Source organism: Chaetodon auriga, chromosome 21 (assembly GCF_051107435.1).
Source record: "Chaetodon auriga isolate fChaAug3 chromosome 21, fChaAug3.hap1, whole genome shotgun sequence".
NCBI classification, from domain to species: Eukaryota; Metazoa; Chordata; class Actinopteri; order Chaetodontiformes; family Chaetodontidae; genus Chaetodon; species Chaetodon auriga.
In genome coordinates, this window is record NC_135094.1 from 16,936,235 (window position 1) to 16,955,975 (window position 19,741).

At 42.6% G+C, this 19,741-nt stretch overlaps 1 protein-coding gene across 2 annotated transcripts in view; it reads left to right on the top strand.

Moving 5' to 3' along the window:
* The first annotated feature begins 8,816 nt into the window (after nt 1-8,816).
* Nucleotides 8,817-19,741, top strand: part of col11a1a (collagen, type XI, alpha 1a) — a 77,661-nt gene continuing 66,736 nt past the window's right edge. Inside the window, exons 1-4 of one of the 2 annotated variants that reach the window (XM_076721473.1) lie at nt 8,817-9,139; nt 14,411-14,575; nt 14,991-15,204; nt 17,780-17,942. In XM_076721473.1, coding sequence (XP_076577588.1) covers nt 9,025-9,139; nt 14,411-14,575; nt 14,991-15,204; nt 17,780-17,942 — 657 coding nt within the window. In that variant the 5' untranslated portion in view covers nt 8,817-9,024. The remainder of the gene's footprint in view (nt 9,140-14,410; nt 14,576-14,990; nt 15,205-17,779; nt 17,943-19,741) is intronic. The other variant, XM_076721474.1, reaches the window with a different exon arrangement.

Consider the following 19,741-nt stretch of genomic DNA (forward strand, 5'->3'; position numbering starts at 1 on the left):
GCTAAGCTATGAGATGGTAAAATATGAATAATCTGATAATTAAAAGCATCATTAGAACATCTGCTCATAATAGGTGAAGTAAAAAACACAGCGGAAACATTGTCTAATCATTCAAAGCCCCCCCCCCCATTCCTTCTGACATGCTTTTCCGCAGCATACCTGAACACCAAGGGTCTGTACTGGAAGCTCGCCTTGGGGGGCTGTGTTGGATAACTTGCTAGAGCCTGACAGGGTAAAAGAACGCACAAGCAGCTCTGGCTGGAGGTAAGTGCCACATGACTCATCTTGAGCTATGTTGTGACCTCTTCACCAAACTCCCTTAGAGGTCAAAGGCCAAACAGAGCAGCTGCGCACAACAGCAGCATGATACTCTATCCTTTTTCAATCAGTCTCCTGACAGCGAGTTAATGAAGCTGCTGGCCAAAGCCACAACTGATTACACAACCAAGAATGAAGGAACCAAGTTAGCCTGTGAGTTTTTATGTAATTAAGCACAGTCGACTAGACAAAGACATCATTAAGTTCAATGGAGAATGGATTAAAGTCTCATTTGCAAATGTAAGTTTTGCCAGTTCTTCTTATATTTTCAGCCATGCAAATAGTATGGCACCAGGGACGGCAATGCAGGTCAGCATTTTTGGTCCACCACTTTAGCCCAGACGAAAATATCTTGAAAACTCATTGACTGATTGCCGTTAAATTAGGTAGACACATTCATATCTGCCTCATGAGTCACTTTACTTGTCATCTTGTGCTATCAACACGTCAACATTTGCTGTGGTTTTTGATCAAATACCCACAAAACTAATGACATTCAGCAAGGTCATAACAGGTCATGCGTAGACAGCCATAGATATGACATATGATATTTTACAAAACAAAAAAAGCAGACAGAAAAACCTGACAATACATTTGACGTTTGCATTTCAGCAGCATAGGACAGCCCTTTACCGTTAATGAGTCAAAGCCTTTCTGCAGCCAGTCATTCTGAATGCTTTACTTTACTACTGTTTCTCTCAAATATGCTGCAGGTTTATAGAGTGATGATCTCAGAAAACAATTTGTTGAACTGAGGGATTTTTCCTTCCTTCCAGGCAGCTGCTGGTTACAAGTCATGACTGTGTGGTATGAGCACCAACTTGCAGAAACATGTAACCTGCCTGACATACAGTAGGTAATCCATCACAGTGAATATCATCAATGTCAGCATGTATGGAAATGCTTGGTGTGTTCAGTTGCTTCTGGAGATTACAACATTCCAGACTCTCGAGTCAGCTGCTACAGAACAACCTTTCTAATTGAAGAGTTTGCCAAATTGACATAATCCTTTGACATTGAAGGTATTCTTTTTTCCTCTGAAAACAAGTACAACAATTCGAAGTGAGTCTTTTTTATTTTAGCTTCTATATTTGGGCACATGTTGAAGGGCATCTTTGTGCTAACCAAATAATAGGGTCATCAGAGTTGTGTAAATCCAGTTGTATAAACTAGTTATTTTGTGGCCTTTCTAGTTTGTGCACAATCTTTAAAAAGAGTCTTTTGGGCAAATTTAGATGCATCAGGAGCTGTGTGGTGAAAATGGCTCAGTCCCATGGATCAGCAAGTAGGATATAGTATATAGGCTAAAGCAGCAAACACGATGAAAGGGGTCATGTCAGGATACAGAAACAAGGACCTTAATGAGATAATGAAAATATCATGAAAGTGCCCATATGCTCCCTTACAATTTAAAGCTATATGGCGGTCAAAGACAGATTTACATCAGCCATGCATCCAAACGCCACCACATCAAATGCCTACAGTTGCGCACGCACCCTGTCATTTTGTAATATGAATAGTGACATACATTATACCTCCTAAAACCCATCACTCAGCCAGTCTGTGAACCCTGCCTCATAGGCTTCCATTTAGAGGCCACGGTATTTCAGCGCTGGCCCTGTGGGTGCACACTGCATGCTGTTACAGGGCAGCTCTCAACAACTCAGTTACAGGGTGGGAGGGAGACACAGAGACATATGAAAAGGGGCTCTGTGAATGAAGCTTGACTTCCACTGCCCACAGAGCAAACCAGGAAATGGGGGAAAGAAGATTTTAGTCAGTGCAGGCTAAGAAGAGCAAACCTCTGTTCTATATTGGTACCATGTGTGCTGCGATGGCGCTTTATGATTAGTTTTAGCCAGGTGTACCTAATAAACTGGCAACTGAGTGTACCATACTGTAAATTTTGTCTTCATGTGAATTTGTCTAATACTAATACTGTGTAGTTAATTATCCTATCTATGATTTTAATCTACAAACATTCCAAAACTATTAATAATTTATTGCCAGAGCAGTTTAATGCTTGACGATTTCAGCGTGTGTTTGGGGCTTCGGGCGAAGTTTCGATGTTTGTGTTGCAGCCATTCTTGAATCAAACCTGCAGCTTGTGACTGCAGAGTTTACTGCTGTTTCTCTTAAAATGTCCGTATTGAGTTGCACAGCTCCTCTGTTCAGCTGCTGGTGTGAAGGCTTGAGCCCAGATTCTGGCTGAATCATAAATCTGCTGTGCAGGAGTCATGATAGATGGCTCCTTCACTGAACTATCAAGGGGATTGTTGCTTTACAAATGTCCTAGAACAGCAATAGACAACCCCCTCCCCCACCCACACACACACACACAGATAGAGAGATAGTTGAGGCCACCCACACTCACTTCACAGTGGCTCCCCTATCTTCCCATTCAGCCATGGTGATTCCCTGCTTTCTTCACCCCTGTTGCTGTCAGCAGCCCACCACCGCTTAGGCCACCTAAGCTCCTTTTGCCATGACCTTTGCTAAACATATGTGTCCAACTGTCCTAAATCAGAGTCACAGCAGCTTTCACCTTCACACCTGCACCACGTTTGGTGCAACTGAGGGTGTACAGTATTTGTGCTGCAGAATATGTCCGCTGCCTGTTTTTTAACAGCCGCAGCCTCACATACCAAGGTCATGCAACTTTCCCAGCTCTGCGTTTTCGTCCTGAGGGCTCACTGGAGATCCGCCCCGACCAGGTGGCGCGAACACGCGGCTCTACCTTCGGCGTTTTATGATTGGCTGAAAGCATAGCTGCGCGGCGGGTGATAAATTGTTCTATTAAGGGAGGGAAATTGTTGTAGCACTCAAAGTGTCCACGAAGCTATTAGAAAGAGTTATCGTGCTGTGCTCTGCAGCAGTTTTGCAACTTTCAAAAGCCCAATCAACTTCACATAAACTTAATTTTTATGTTATGGCTGAAAATTGCCATGTAAGAAATCGTTTACCCTCCTGACTGATGTTAATGAGAACAAAGTGGAGAGTTGAGGGGTCGGAAAGTGTTAAATCAAATGGCACAACCAGAAATGTAGAGTGATTCTTGTCCTTTTCCTTGAAAGATGAGTTTACCTGAGATCTGAATGTCATCTCTCATTCCTCAGTGTGGCATATTGTGCCTCATACAGCATAAATGAAACAGTAACTATCAAGTCATCTCACATATGAGCATCCCAGCACCCCTGAAATGATACTGTTATCAGCTGAAGCCATCACTTTAGATGCCTCTCAGCTGCAATGTGCTCAGACAGAATGACATTCCTGACTTTCTGAGACACATTAAGGGCTTGTTGCATGTCTGGCTGTAAGATTCCTGCTTCCTTTCTCTCATGTGTTGTAGAATCAGGCTGCTTCCCATTACGGACACCTGTAGCCCAGGCGAGGCTGACTTCAGTTTACAGCACAGACACATCTTGACACAGAGGTGTGGGTTTGAATGGGTGAGAACTACAGAAACATGCTTAGAGTAGCTTTGCAGTGTGCAAACCACATTCACCTCATATCTGAATGCTTTCAATCAAAATTTTAGAGAACAGCAATTATAATTCATATATCATACACTAATTTACATTTGACAGATGAAACAAAACCATATCATGCTCTGTGCACACAGATTGCAGTACAGTGTGGTTGTAAATGATGTATAACTGTGGATGTAAATTAAGCGTGTCTGTTATCTCAAGCGAGTAAGATCTTCTGCTCCGTATCAGGTCTGCAGCTGATGCACAGGTCTGTTCATGTCATATTTCTGTGTGTTTATCTAAATCACATAAGCAGCAAGCGCTGCACTAACACTGTGCCCTTATAATTGTATATCTTGAGCCTGCATGTGACATCTCAAAATGGAGGCAGCATTTAGAATTTAATTCTGGTGTGCTACATGGTAGACCACACTGAAAATACATGGTTGTCACACTGTGCTGTGTATGACAATGAAGAGTCGTTTCAGTGACAAAAATATATCCCAACAAGTATATATAAAAAAAACATTGGCACTGAAACTTTAAAATAAATGAGGCCCTGGCTTTCCACACACAGCCTCAAATTACCCAAAAATCACATTAGGCCCCAAATAAAAGCATTTCAGTCCCATGATGACTTAACTTAGCAATTGATACAAGATTATAAAGCATAATTATTCTTATGAAATACCATGGTAGCCAAAAATAATGTTAGGGGAGTGAGGAAACTTTTTCTTGCTTCGGTTAGACGGAGGACTAGAGTGAGTGCGGAGAAAGAGCTCATTATACTCTCCTCTGCACAGTGTGTAAACAGTGACAGACAGTGGCGGGTGGTTGGCTCGAGTGTGCCTGTGAAAAGTGCTTGTGTTTCGATACTGTGTCAGGTAAAACACATAACAAGTAAAATAACGATCCTCGTTTGAATATTTACACTGCATGTATTTCAAATGAATATCGGGATTTGGAATGCGGGTCTTTTTTTTTGGAGCACAAAGGTACTGTGTTTTCTTTACTTCATGTCTTGTACTGAGGCTTTTCAAACTTTGCCAACTATTTTCAACTAGTGTAGAGTCCAGACCCATGATTTGCATTTTTGCTTCTTTCATGAATTACCATTGATAAATGAATATTACCTCATCTGACCCATTCCTCCAGTCAACCTCTTATTCGATCCATCTTGGTTGATTTTTCTCTAAATACAGTGTTCAGTCTAATGCGTCTGAACAGATATTGTGTGGCTGCTTCTATTCTCTTGTTTTGTTTTTTTTTTTATTAATCTGGTTTCACTCCTGGCCTGGCCATATGTGTGCAGACCGCTAAACAAGGAACAGTGTAACTGTCAAAACACTGAGGCATTAAACTCCTCTTAATCTGAGGTTTTGCATTCCTGCTTTCCCCCAGTTTTCATTCATAAAGAAAGCTACATGCAGCCATTGATTCTTTGTGATTTGTGACTGTTTATTGTATCAAAGAAATTAATGCTGTAAAAATTGCTAAGGGGTCCAGTAATTATGGGTCTTGTCCATCTGGAGCAAATGAAAGCCACAAAGTCGAGCGAGGGGGGGGGTCGGGATGGATGGAGGAGTCAACAAAACAACAAACTTTAACAAGGGAGGTCTGTTTCCGACCAACAGTCAAATGCTGTTGTTTTTTAACCGTTAGCAAAGTCGTCCCCTGACTGTAACCAAGTGTTTATTACTGGAACCATGAAGATGGAGGTCACCACAATGCTTTTTGAGCTTCAACAAAGCACTTGTTTTAATCCGAACCATTATCTGTCTTTTTAATTTGGAGCACTTGTATGAAAGGCGTGTCTTTATTGAATTTTACATAGTTTGCGTTTGGCTACTCTTGTTTTCTCGTGCGGATGTACAATAAGAGTAAGGCGTGCCAATCATTATGTCATGTTCCACCCATCCATTTTTTGAGGCACTTGCCTGGTTTGTGTCATTCGTGGCAAAAGAGCAAACAGAGCAGTCTGTTTTCTTTGCCACATCTGATCCTGGATGGTCCTCAAGTGCACTGTGCATGCCCGAAGCATGTCTTTGCATCAGTTATGTCCAGAATACCTTCGGAGGGAGTTTGCCGTTGATCAGCTGCTCTCAACTAGCTCCAGTTAGCAGTAGCTAGTAGACAATGCTAGGTTGAACTATTAGCTGGAGCTAGTTAAGGTGAGCTAGCAAAGGCCTGTGCACAATACTTCCTTGAGCAACAGACTGTGCAAGTGCCTTTGCAACTATTTGGAAGCACATAAACTAGTTTAAAACTTGGGTCACGCCATTTCCCATTTCAGACTTTTGAAACTGACAGTTTGGGCTTTTTGAGGAGCATAAGCACCATTGTCCCAAAATGTCCCAAAAACTCTAGTGCAGTTCAACATTTGCTCCATAGAAACTCTAAGATTTAAACAATATAAATTACTGCACAGAATTACTACTGCATCAGTAAGTAAGTGAGTAGACTGCATAGCCAAAGAGATTATTCATCTCTTTTCTGTTAGCGGTTAGTTGGCTTTGTTATCTGATGGTTTTTGGGCCATCTCATTAGTGGAGACAGAAACAGTTTCGGACAAAGGCTGATTGTTATTATAGTCACAGCTGATAACAATTCCATGCACATGCTGGCAGGGATCATGGGAGGATATTTGAGACAGACTATATGTTTTAGAGACACATTTGACATTTTTTTGATAATTAGAAGCGTTTAATGATTACGAATGATTATTAATAACCTGTTCAAGTCTGATTGATTTTCACAAAACTGACATTGTGAAACTGTTAAAAACTAACTTGTAAAATGATAAGAATTCAGGTTAATGAGTCAAAATGTCAAATGTATATTCCATTACTGGGACACGTTGAGTTGTACATCTAATCCATACAGCATACCTTATTCTATACCATTTACCCATATAACCCTCTCATTTTGCTACTGTTGAGGCAGCAACTGTTGTTACAGCTACAAGTAATAAAGCAATTACTCCTGCTGCTGCTGCTTCTACTAAAAGTACTGCAGTTACTTTACTTGCTAATTTAGCAGATTTAGTTTCACAAACCAGATCACATACCTGAAAGCTTCCTAAAACTAAAACTCTACTGCTGGTCATATTAAACCTCTAATAGAGGAACTGTGGTTTATTTGGTGGCAAGTGTGCTGGCAGCATTTCTTGAATGAAGGGGGAATGTGACTTGCTCACTGTCCAGATTGTCCCCATCTGACAGGAAATCAAAGCAGCAAACTTCAAATTAGACGCACGCCTCGCTGTCCCTGAGGCTGCCATCTGCTGCAGTCACCGCAGCAACTTTCAATTGCATCACCCATCGCTGACTTGCTCACCATCCCTGATATCTTCTTTAAAGTGCACACCTGACTGTCTAAAGCAAAGGCTATTAATTATTTCATGAACTGGCATGTGGGAGATAATAGTAGAGAGAGTGGAGTCTTGTAACTGGAAAATCAACGCAATGCCAAGCTCTTCATTCTTTAACTGGAATACGCGAATACTCCAAAATGTAAATACGTCTTATACTAATTTTACTTTGCACTTCGACTTCCACAAGAACCTATGGAGGTCACTGGAGCATGCTTTGGGAGTGAGTGCCCCTGGTCTCTGAACCATGAGAGGACCAGATGTAGCATGAAACTTACTCTGCCCAGACACTGATTCGTCCCAGAGAAATGGCCCTGCTTTCTGCCACTGGGCATCCAGGAGGAGCATCTGATACGGTTTGGCTGGAAATGGGCTGAGTCTGGCTGGCTAGGAAGGACGAGCTGGCTGACAGACAGAGCCTGGTCAGGATCCATGCCTTCAGTGGACTGAGCCAAGAGATACAAGGAGCTGACTGTCCTCTGCGCTGACCCCTGCCTCTAAAAGGCCATTAGCTGAGGAACCCTGGAATCCTTCATTTCCCTGCAATCACTCTTTAAGGTTATCCAAAAGTGCGTTTCAGTCAACTTGCCTTATTGCATCTTGTTTCAGGATATTCACACAGTCATTTGCAGAAACGTCTTGAAACAGGGGAAACCGCTAGGAACAAGTGGGGTTATCGCACACTGTTGGCAGATGATTACAGCTGTTCTCAGTGCAGGTAGCTTTTAAAGAGATAATGACTCTGTAGACCTATTTAATGATGAGGAGACTAATATATGTGTTTGGCATTTAAATGAGAAATTTAAACACAACATTGCGCAAGCCGGTAAAGGAATATTAGAACAATAAATACAATAAAATTGTCACAGATCGGTGACAAGGAAAAAAGTAACATGCACATGTGTCTTAGTATAAGGGATAAAAACCATTATTCCAAAAGATATTCCCCCAACTGGTGTAATTTCTATCTAACATTTGCATTAATGTTTGGAAGAGTGACAGTTACACAGTTAATACCAATTCACAGCCACCTAGCTGATCCAGCGCCTGCACAGTCATACGCCACTGAACGCCACTGACTGACCTCCTCTTCATATTTATGTGTATTTATGTGTGGATTTGATCGACCATTGACTGCTATGATTTAGAATTTATCATGGTCGGAATGCTTTTATGGATTGATTAAAGTGCATGTTCCATCATCAAGGGGGACTCCTGAAAGAGTTCGTTCTGCTAAAACAGTTCCAAAAAAAAAAATGTATTCACTAAATACTGCATTTACGCAGCCAATAACATATCTGCGCCAGTCAGGTGTAAGACAAGTGGACTGAGGACATTATGAGTCTTAAAGAAAGACCCCACATGCACACTTCTGCCGTTTCATCATTCCAAGGTCTTTACCAGCTTTGTCACTCTCTTACTTTTTTTTTTTTTTCCTCCTCTTTCCTCAGACGCACTCGGGAGAGACTTGGGGGCGCATTACAAAGCTAATGGGTGGACCCGAAGGAATTTCCAGCCCCGTGATTTGCTAATCGGGGGCTGGTTCCCTTGTCACTTCCCTGTAATCGTGGCTCCGGTTTGTGGAGTTTGCCCAGCCCTCCTGTCCGTGGACGCACGAAGTGTAGCCTACCGACTGCACTCAGTGCGCCTTGGTTAAAGCCCGACTACCTTCACTGTGAAGGCTGGGCACTGGGAAGGAGGATCGGGGGCCTCGGTGTGGCTGAAAGAAGAGGCTAAAACTCTTCACTTATGGCTTTTTTGTAGGACAGTTTCCATCATCACTTGGGATTGTGGAAGGGACGTCATTAAAAAAAAATCACCTGAAGTCGCCCAAAAGTTTTATTCACTTGTGGGCGCCCAACCATGGAGATGCAAAGGTGGTCCACAAGGTGGAAAACGAAAAGGTGGCTTATGGATTCCACTGTAACCGCATTCATCACTTTATCCCTGGTTCTACAGGCTACCAGTGTCAGAGCAGGTAAGATGATTAGGGACCGAACGTCTCTGATGAACTTTATGTAGCCGAATGAGGACGAAGCGGCGAGCGACTCGGAAAACTCGGTAGCTGATGATGGAGATTGGGGCATTAACAGATGTACCTGGACACAGTGGCATCATGTTAACTTCATACTCAAATCAGCGTGTGTGTGTGTCCCCGTTCCACAGCCACAGCAGTTACATGAACGCGTGGTTACCTATACAATATACCTGTGTGATTGAGCGCTGCGTGGAAGCCACTAATCAAAAGCTTAGGTACAGTAAACCTGCTCACGCCTGAAGTGAAGTGGACGGTTAAAACTCTACTCTGGAGAGCACATGATTTCGGGGGATAATTGCATGAGGTGCACATAGTTTGTTGGCCAGAACACTATATTCATTATCACACCATTTACCGCGGGCTACTTTTACGCATGAATGGAAAGCGTCCGCCCCGAAGATGAAACACCTCGCCTAATTAAATTCATCCTAAGCCGCTGGTATGTGCTTATAGAGAAGGAGAAGGAAAAGAGAGCAGCCCTCCGTGCTTTTTTAGATTGACCTAGGCTGAAAGAAAGCTCTTTGTTTGAACTGTGGTCCGCTAGGTGGATGTGGACACGGTTAGCAGGGTGGATGTCCTCAGCCAGACGACACCAGACATTAGCCAGAGCCTGGACTTTGAAAACATGTCACTTGACAAATGTTTCATTCTACTGAAACATCACTGATATGTGATCCCACATTTCTGGTGGGATGTTGAAATGTGTGATAGTGTGTGTGTCTCTGTGTGTGTGTACTTTTATGTTGACCTGATGTCACTATACACTCAAAAAGATCCAGCTGTTGATGGATGAATTCAGTGGATGTAAATTTACCATGTGAAGAGGGGGATAGGCTGTCCAGAATAGATGGTTCATGGTTAATTATGAGGCACGCAACATTTTCTGCAGATAAGAGTGTTCTGTCCACATTTGTGTGTTAATTAATGTGTAGTAGTGAGGTGCATTTTTACAGAGGCCTCCATGGATATCAGACCTGTCAGTGCAGAGTGCAAAGCACCTCTTGGTCTGCAGGGGGCTAAGTGGTCAGGCGCGTTCACCCTATCTCCACACTGGCCTGGTCCACACTGAAGCCCAAAAGCTGGTTTGTGCAACCCCCCCGGTGCCCGGCTCTTCCCCTCAACTTTGCACTTAGATGTTTGGTCGGCTGCAGGACAAGGCTGTGTTGTGTGAGTGGTGGGAATGCTTCCCCTCTAAGTACTGAGCATTTGATGATGGTCCTTGTTGCACTTCCCTATGATTTCAGAGCCTTCAAAGAGCAGGCCTGCATATGGGCCTAGCCTGCAGCCATAATGGCCACAAGTCACAGGGTTCAGGATTACATAGGCCTCACATTTTGGCCTATAGACAGCTCTCTAAGGATTTACTTTTGCATGCAGAGACAGATACAGGTAGACATTTAGGATACATCTTTTATCTCCATAATGGCAATTTTCCATGGTTGAAAATTCAGCCTTGTTTTTAAAATAAGATGCATACAATTTAGTTTCTGCTACGGGTCTCGAACACAAAAGTGGTCAGACATTAAATAATTTGTCAAGTTGAAGCAAGAAATCACAAAAATGGGTATTTAATATAATTTATATCATTTAATTTACACTGCACAAATCAATTTATGTTGCCTTTTATTCATTTACCCACTTTAAATGGCCTCCTTTTATAGTCTGTTGTTTCCTGCTATGGTTAGAACTTGATAGTTTGAAAGATACTGGACAACCGGAGTTGTGCTTCCAATTGGAAAATCTCACTTTTCCAATCTCCCCAGCTCCAGTCTGTCTTTTAAAATCTTAAGGATTCTGCTGCAGGCTCTGTGTTCCAGGGTCTCAGTCAGTCAAAGCTGTTTCTGCAGGGTGCCCTCTCCATCTAGCAGTGTACAGACACGTTTTCTCAGCCCCCGGGGCGCAGGCTCAGATGTGCATTCCAGCAGACAAAGCTAGCATTTTCAGAGTCCTCTGCCTAATGTGCTCAACGCAGGAATATCAGCTAATCATCACCAGCTCCTTGCTGGACCTTTTTCCTGTGTAGCTGTCACATATAGTCGGCTTGTCTTCCTCCACACAATGCCACAAGCTTGAAATTGTGTTACAACAAATGCTCAAACTTTAATTCTCACATGGGCATGATCCCTTTTTCTATTACATGAACTGTTTGGATTTAGGAAAAGGTTTTAACACTATGTGATAACATTCTCTGATATTCATATGGAGGCATACAGTAAAATGGGTTAATAAGAGGAAAAGTGTGTGTGTGTGTGGGGGGGGGGGGGGGGGGGGGGGGGGGGTAGAGGGAGAAATGCTTTGAAAAGCTGGATACGTCTCAGTGAAGTTTCTCTGGTATGACACCAGCATAAAGCTGTCTTGTTTTAGCCGGCAGCGTGGTGGAAGTTAAAGGAAGGAGAGAGGGAGAGTGGGAGAGAGGGGGGCATATATAGAGAGAGACATTCTGGCTGAAGATATTATTAGAGTCTCAGGGAGCTGCAGGTGAAAAGGTCCTCCTCCGTTTACCAGCCAATTTCACCTTTCTGTAAAGATGTAAGGGCTGAAAATGACACAGCGGGAGGCGGATTTATAATACCCGCACGCTCAACTCTTACATATCGTGCGATAAAGGATGAGCTGAGACAGACTTTTTCTGGCCTCTGTCCATAGAAAGATGTCATGTTATCTCTTGGAACACGGTGTTTACAGCATGTACACCTGTGAACACGGTGGAGATTATATCAAATTAGGCGGTGTGTGTTTAAAGATAATCTGCTATGCTGCTCCTCCCTTCCTGGCGTGCTTCTGCAATTTGCATACTGATGTTTGGATGGTGCAGTAGCTGAGTAGTATAGGCTATCTCAGTGGATCTTAGGGTTGGCTAGAATCGTCTGTCTGCTCCACACTAAGGAAGGTCCATCCCTCCATGCCACCTGAGTTCTGCTGGTCGCTGTGTGGCCTGTTTGCTCAGCCCCGAGGGCAAACTCACACCAGCTCATCAGATGCACTCCTTTAAAACTTGCGCACACTCATTTGACCACCTTAATGGATTGGCCAGTATTGACGTTTTCTCAGCACCTCTGTGTGAGGGTCGTAGCCTGGCCAAATGGCCACATCTGGAACATATGAGTCCTGGAGTTTGAACTGAGAGCAGCTCTGCAGGAACTCACAATGAGCTCCTCAGTTCACTCTCCAAAGTAAGTAGCTGGTTCATCCTCACATGCTTAAAAAAAAAAGGGCTAAGTTGTCCTTAGTGATGGCATTCCTATGGAGCAAGAGATTGCTGTTTTTTCTCTCAGCTGCTTTCAGATGTTTTTATGTAATTTTGCTTATCTTTGTTCCCCCAGTGTCCTCTGTTGAAATGGGAGTGGGTTGGATTGTGTATTGATTTGGCACTGTAGCTGCTCATTTATTCTCACTGAGCTCAATCATTCTACACAAATTTCCCTTTGAGAGACATAAAGCTTCTAACATCAAGTCCAGGCTGCTTTTGAGAGACTAAAAGTGGATGAAAAGTGGCTTACTGATAGAGTTCTGCGGATTTTTTTTTTTTTGCATAATAGGCCTTCATGCTGTTCAGAGTTTTGTTCTACTGATTGAAGCAGACCACCTCTCTTTACCGTCATCATGATGTGCATCTGGTCCATCGCAGGTGTTGTATAAGGTGCTCGAAGAGAAGGAGACCTGATGTAAGCCAGGCCCTTGAAAATAGCTTCAGTGTGATAAAGAGACACAGAAAAGTCAAAATATGCATTCAATATGTTCTGCTGCTTGCTCTCGATAAAAAAGAAAACTCACAGCAATGTTCAGTTTTTGTCTACTGTGTTTGAAGCAAATGTCAGGGTAATCAGCACTGACTATCTGGTGATCTTGTACGAGCTGCGGTGGCATCACCTTCATATCCAGTCAGAATAGATTCATGGTGAAACAGGGACTTCACCCAGACGTCACGCTTTTCTGAACAGAATGAACCAGGCTCTTAATTTGCTTTTCCTCGCCACAGCTGGAATGCCGACCAGAGAGTGTTGAGAGCGACATCACACATTTTTTTAAGATCCCACTGTATCAAGAAGTTAAAAAAACTTTCAGAGGGATTTGACCTCTACATGCCAACCAAAACAGTGGCTTTAGAGCCGCCAGAAAAGGCTTGCTGATGCTTTCAGACACCTTGGCATGCTTATTTACCCCACGAAAACAGATTAGTGTTATTACATTTAACAGTCAGCCATTGTATTGCCTGTTTTAGTCAGATCCTCTGTGGAGCGAAGCGAGCGGCCATTTTTATTTTGATATATATCGATTTTTGGCTCTGCTGCGCCTACTATATGCCTATTGAACTCTTAAAGCAAAATATGGTCTATTGCACTTGAATAACAGTCACATTGTTAAGTATGGATTGTTTTGTTAGAAAGCAAAGCACGTAGCACGTCTGCTTTTGCATAAATGGACCTTTTATTGGCCCTTGCTTAGCAAAATATCTGGTCCATGTGACAGAGGCTCAGTATACTGCAGCACCCCCATCATGCTCACAAAGCTAATGTTTTATATCGAAGAGGAATAATTACGATGCTTTCCCATGGGCCTCTGTGGGCACCATCAGGCCACACAGGCTCCTTTATGTAAAGTACATCAGATTGAAGAGAATAGAAAACCCAGAGAGCTTCTGGTGACCCTTATCAAGGTAAACCTATCCAGGTGTTACAGAACGAGATCTCTGTTGACACATTGTTCATTATGCTCCTTGGTTGGCCTTGACAGAGACATTTCCACAGGATTTCAATGTTTCACTGTTTTTCAGTGGGGAGTTTATCATTGAGTAAAAGTAATTTCATTTTAGTTAAGGCATAAGTTAATCATTAATAGGGTACATCTTGTCAAAGTGCCATTTTGATGACATATGGAAACAGATATTGGTCCTGGTATGGGATGATCATGATGTGTGACTCTGTGAAGTGCTGAAGTTATCTTCTCTGTCTTGTTTGACCTGAATTATGCAGTGGATCAATCACTGCCCTGTGTGTATTTACCAGACCTGGAGCAGGACACATAAATCTATTTTAAATCTGGAAAACGTACCATATAACCAAGTGAAAATAAAATACTTACACAGTATGCATTTAATCCATTGTTCATGTTCTGATCATGATGTTGATACTAAGCACACCTTTAACCAAATGTTGCCTACAATCAGCAATACCATGACCTAACTGATGTTTTATCTGCTCCCCTGATCAGCAGAACCAGTGGATGTGCTAAAAGTATTAGAATTTCAAAATTACCCCGAAGGAGTGACGAAAACATCAGGATTTTGCACAAACCGAAGAGCATCAAAGCCGGACTCCGCTTTCAGAGTTGCCAAGCAGGTCCAGATCAGTGCCCCCACCACGCAGTTATTCCCAGGTAAGACACACTGTTCAACCTATAACATCTTTCACCTATCATGTGTAAACTGGTGTTTTTTGTGTGTTTTGAAGGTGTGTTTTAACAGCGGGTTCTCATTTTGAGTGCTGTTTTTCTCAGATGCAAATTGAGCATATACGTGCAAAGAACATTAAAGTTGCAGGAAATGTATGCATGCAACTGGTTTCTGTAGGAGGCCACAAACACTGTTATAGCAGTACCTTGCACAGAAAACAAAATGAAGTATGTCTTTGAAAATTACATCTGCAAAGGTCAAAATGAAGACATGTAAAAGATGCTTGTATGAAGCGGCTTCATTATAGTGTTTTATACTGTACATCTTTATATACAGTCTGATAGAACAACTCTAACCCGTTCACCTGTCTCTCCACCCCCCCGTCATTTGGCCATGCAGGTGGTGTTTTTCCTGAGGATTTCTCCATCCTGACCACCGTGCGCCCCAAGTCCGGCCTCCAGTCCTTCTTGCTGTCCATCTACAACGAGCAGGGAGTCCAGCAGCTGGGCGTGGAAGTGGGCCGCTCACCTGTCTTCCTGTATGAGGATCAGACTGGCAAGCCAGCCCCGGAGGACTACCCTCTCTTCCGTACTCTCAACCTTGCTGACGGAAAGTGCGTTAAACCTCAAACATCCAGTCTCGTGATATGACACACTCAAACACACCCACACACACCCTCAGACTTACAGTTGAAGCTGATTCAGAAGGAATTGGGAGTGAAGTAAAGCCGTTGTAGATGACTGAGGGTCTAGGTTAAAACTGCTAGATGGTGCAAAAGAAACATGCCAAACACGATTTAAAATTTGTCCATACCATCCAGGCTGTGCCAGTTGATAGCACTGTATGACTTGTGTAAAGTTGTCCAGTATTTATATTGTGCTGCCTCATGTGATTGATCAACACATTGGTTGCCAATAGAAAAGCAGGACAGATTGTTCCATATTTTGATGGATCCATATGTGAATATGCATTCTTATTAAAAGTGGAGTGATTTTAGTGGCATTTTGATCATCTTAAAACTAGTTAAATGACCAATAAACTAAAACTTTCAAACACTCAAACAAGTGATTCTTAAAGCAAGAAAACAACCTAGATCTTCTCGTTGTTGCACCACAGGTGCTCATGACCGGATTATCCATCTCATCAGGGGTCTGTGGGCACAGAGACAGGTCAGAGACAGGGAGACACTGGATTATTGGGGCACAGCAGGGACTGCTATGGGCAACCTGACCTCATCCATGAACTCACTGCCTCTGTTATTTTAGAGAGGGTGGGGGGTGAAAGGAGGAGAAAGGGGGCAGTCCTAAACTTCCTTTTTACCCCTTGGATTACCTCACCCAACCAGAAACAGCGCTCCTACCCGTTTCGCATGAACGTGATTATCTGCTCCCAGGTTCAGAAATCCCAGAATTCTCACTCAGAGCTTCAGCTTAGCTGACATGAGCCCGTGTGCAGGGGCAAGGGGGAATAAACAAACAGATAGGCTGCTGGGAAAATGCATCATTTCAAAGAGTATTTCATAGTATGTCGTGGTGTTATTAAAGTTTCCATCACTTGCTGAGCATGCTATGTAAGGACAGTTTGTTTTTTGAGCTTTTAAAGGAAGTCAAAACCCGGTCATGATATCTTTGTGACCCAAATTGGCTTAAAATAAGATCTAGTGTGCAGACAGTTATCATGGTAGACGGAAGCTTGGTAAATCCCTCAAGAGTGTCATGTCAGCAATAACCCTGCTTTATGTGCAGGTTGCAACAAAGACAGCTTTGTATTGGTCTTCCGTGCTGTTTTGTCCAGTTTGTAGTTTTTGTGACCCGCTGTCTAAGGAGCAGTGTTCTCTGTGGAGGACTTTTAACTCCTCTTGATCTGGATGCATTCCAGCGCCGGGCCTTGTCTAAATCTTCGGTGACTACAGCTCAGGCTGCGTACAGTCTGCAGTCCCTGTGGATGCATTCATTGTTACAAAAACGCATAAGTCAAGGCTTGAAAAGAGAAGCACAATGATGATATTGATGAGGCGAAAAAGAGCATTATCCTTTTCTTTAAAGGAAAGGGGAGGATTTCTCATAGCTGTTCCACTCTTTTCCTTTTTTCTTCCTGTTTGTCCTCTTAACATAATGCACTTCAAAAGTTGGGGACATTGTTTAAACCTGTTGAAGTCAACATTTGCTTTTCTGCCATATAAGGTGAGAAGTAATCCTTCCTGCTGTACTGCTAAGCCCAGAGAGTGTTGCACGTTTATTTTCCTCCTAATCTCCATTGTATGCCCTGGAATGTGTTTGTGTGATCTAGCTGTGCTCCCAAAGGAATTGGACATTTTTATATGATATTAATCTGTATATATATTAATATGATATCAGATATGTATCTGTACCTGAGATAAGCGCTTCCTATATTGCCATCTTGAGCCACAGTGCTGCCAGTTCTCATCTTCCACCTCGGAACAATGTTTTGACTGTGTGTCTCCTGCTCTGGCAAGGCAGGCCTTCCTGGATCCTGACACACACTTTCCACAATGTTCACCATGTCTGTCATGCCGAGTAACCCAGAAGGAGGATTAAGTTTGGAGTTTAATGAGTGTAATCCCGTGTTAAACAGGGCCAGAGTGAGGGGGCAAGAATGTGGTCCACTGCTGCCTGGTATGCAATAGCCTTTAAGTGCAGTGGCAAATGGTCCAGAGGCGAGGGGAGGTGTCAGACTCACGTGTGACCCCGTTTAACCCTTTGCATCTATGGGTGTTGTGCATCGAAATATATCACACATAACTCTGAAGTTCATGTTTCTTAGAGCATTTGCTTGTGTAATGAGTCACATCACACAACAGAGCATTTGGACTTTTTTTTTCTCTGAGGCGTTTCATGTCCTATAAAAAGTGGATTATAATCCAATTGGAAATGCTGATGAAGTTTCCTTAAAATACAATCAAACACCACAAATTACCTCTAATCAAATTTCTTGTTATTGACTAAACACTTGCCCCATGAAGCATTCATTGGTCTAATTTTTGTATATTTATATAACATCATGCTCTGATACCAGTAATTATGATGCACTCACAACGTGCAGTTAAAGTACATTGAGATGCCTGATGTGCACCACAGTGACTTAAGTCTTTCAGAATCAGGGACATTCACACTGATTGACCTCGGCTTCTTATATTTCTCACATCTCCTTGCTTTGACCTTGACCAGGTGGCACCGCGTGGCCATCAGCGTGGAGAAGAAGACGGTCACCATCATTGTAGACTGTAAGAAGAAGATCACCAAACAGCTCCCCAGGAGTGACCACGCTGCCATCAACACCAATGGCATCACCGTGTTCGGCACCAGGATCCTGGATGAGGAAGTTTTCCAGGTAAAGCTTTCAGTTTGGTGGAATGTGTGATTGAGCTGCATATTGGGGCCATTGCTAGGTTATGCATTGGCGCATTGATCAGAAATTATGTTGCAATCATTTATGACCGAGAGTTTCCCCAGAAAGTAGTGGGATTTACAGCGTGTCCAGATTCCAAATGTTGCTTGAAGTGCATCGAGTCAGCGCTGGACTCCTTTGATTGTGCCAAAAAGGAATGTGGAGATGATAGAAACCAGGGTGAGCTTCTGGAGAGCGTCAGTTCTTTTGATTTTAAGAGGTTCACATAGATATCATACATATATCTGAGATATCTGAAGCCCTTTATCTCGGCTGCTGATGCTACAGTGTAGTCTAATGTGCAGAAGAGTCCGAGCAGAAGATGTCAGCTTTTCTTTTTTTTGACCTGCTGCATGTCGACATGAGTAACTTGGTGTAATGTGCTAATATATGGTTTTCTATTACTGTGTTATTGCTTTTATGGTATTGCTAAGCTAAGTATTGTTCTTATAAATGACATCTTAGTGGTGAACACGGATGATGTTTTGGATGACGGTGAGAAATGTCTCTTGCCTCATCCACACATCAGCTGAGGTCCATTCCATCTGGCCAAAAAGGCCCAGCAGACACTAACTCCGAAGCGATGGTAACGCAATGGCTTCCAGTCCGCCTCACCTGGTGATCGTGTGATATTTTGTGAGATTTGGAACGAAGCCAGATCAAAGCAGTTGGACTTGGCCACCATTTGGATTTGGTGTCATTATTGCTTGTTTGTTTGCGTTTTTCTGCAAAGCACATAGGCTTTTAGTAAACTTCTCAGACTTGTCAGATCCTTTGTTAAAGCTTCTCATAATTAGCCTCTTGTAATTAAAAACACTTAGCACCACAGGAGCTTCACATTTAATAGGTTTACCTAAAAAGACCCGGTCTTGTTGAACCATTCCATTGAATTGACTTCTAATGTGAGGGTTATACTTTTGACTCGAAATGAAGTGGGTGAAGTGACCCATCAGTTAATGGATTTTTAACTTGATTAGACTGATGTCAAGCGCAATAGCAGTGATGTTGTATTTATCCTTACCTTTTACTGAAATGTAGCAAACATATTCATTGGAATAAAAAGCCTATGATTCCGTCATGTCAGTACCTCCTGAATGAAGCACCTATTACTTTGTTCTGGAGTAGAAAGACTGCTGCTTTTACAATAGGTCAGTTGTGTGGTTTGAGGTGCCAATGCTGTGTCCAGATACATACAAAAATCCAATTTCCCCCACATCCATTTACTGTGACTCAAGGAGAGTTAGCAACCCTCGTAGGAGAGACCTTGTTTGACTTGGTGAAAGGAATCTGAATTCCTTTAGCAGAGCCATTATTGTTGTGACCCTGATAACAAGGCTTGAAATAATTTCATTTCATTTAAATTACTTTTTGGAAGTGTTGTTAACCTTTTGCTTTTTATTGACGTCTATATGCAGCCCTTAATACCTCAACGAAAATGAAAAATGCAATGTTCTCTCACCTATTTGTCCCTGTATATCATTAGTCAAATAGCATTTGGCAGTTATTGAGCTTCAGCCACTGCTGTTATTCATAGTTCATGTGCTGTTTGGAAAGTTCGACGTTTTGACGTGATTCAGAGAGAATGGTGCATTTTGACACAAGATTGTTTAAGAATCAGTAAAACTGAACCAAAGTTGGTACCATGAGCACCAGTAACCACTGAACAGACATAAAGAGTCTATAGTGGCTAAAACCCAAAGTCTTTACAAGATAAGACATGATTGTGACAGTTTCTGGGATTT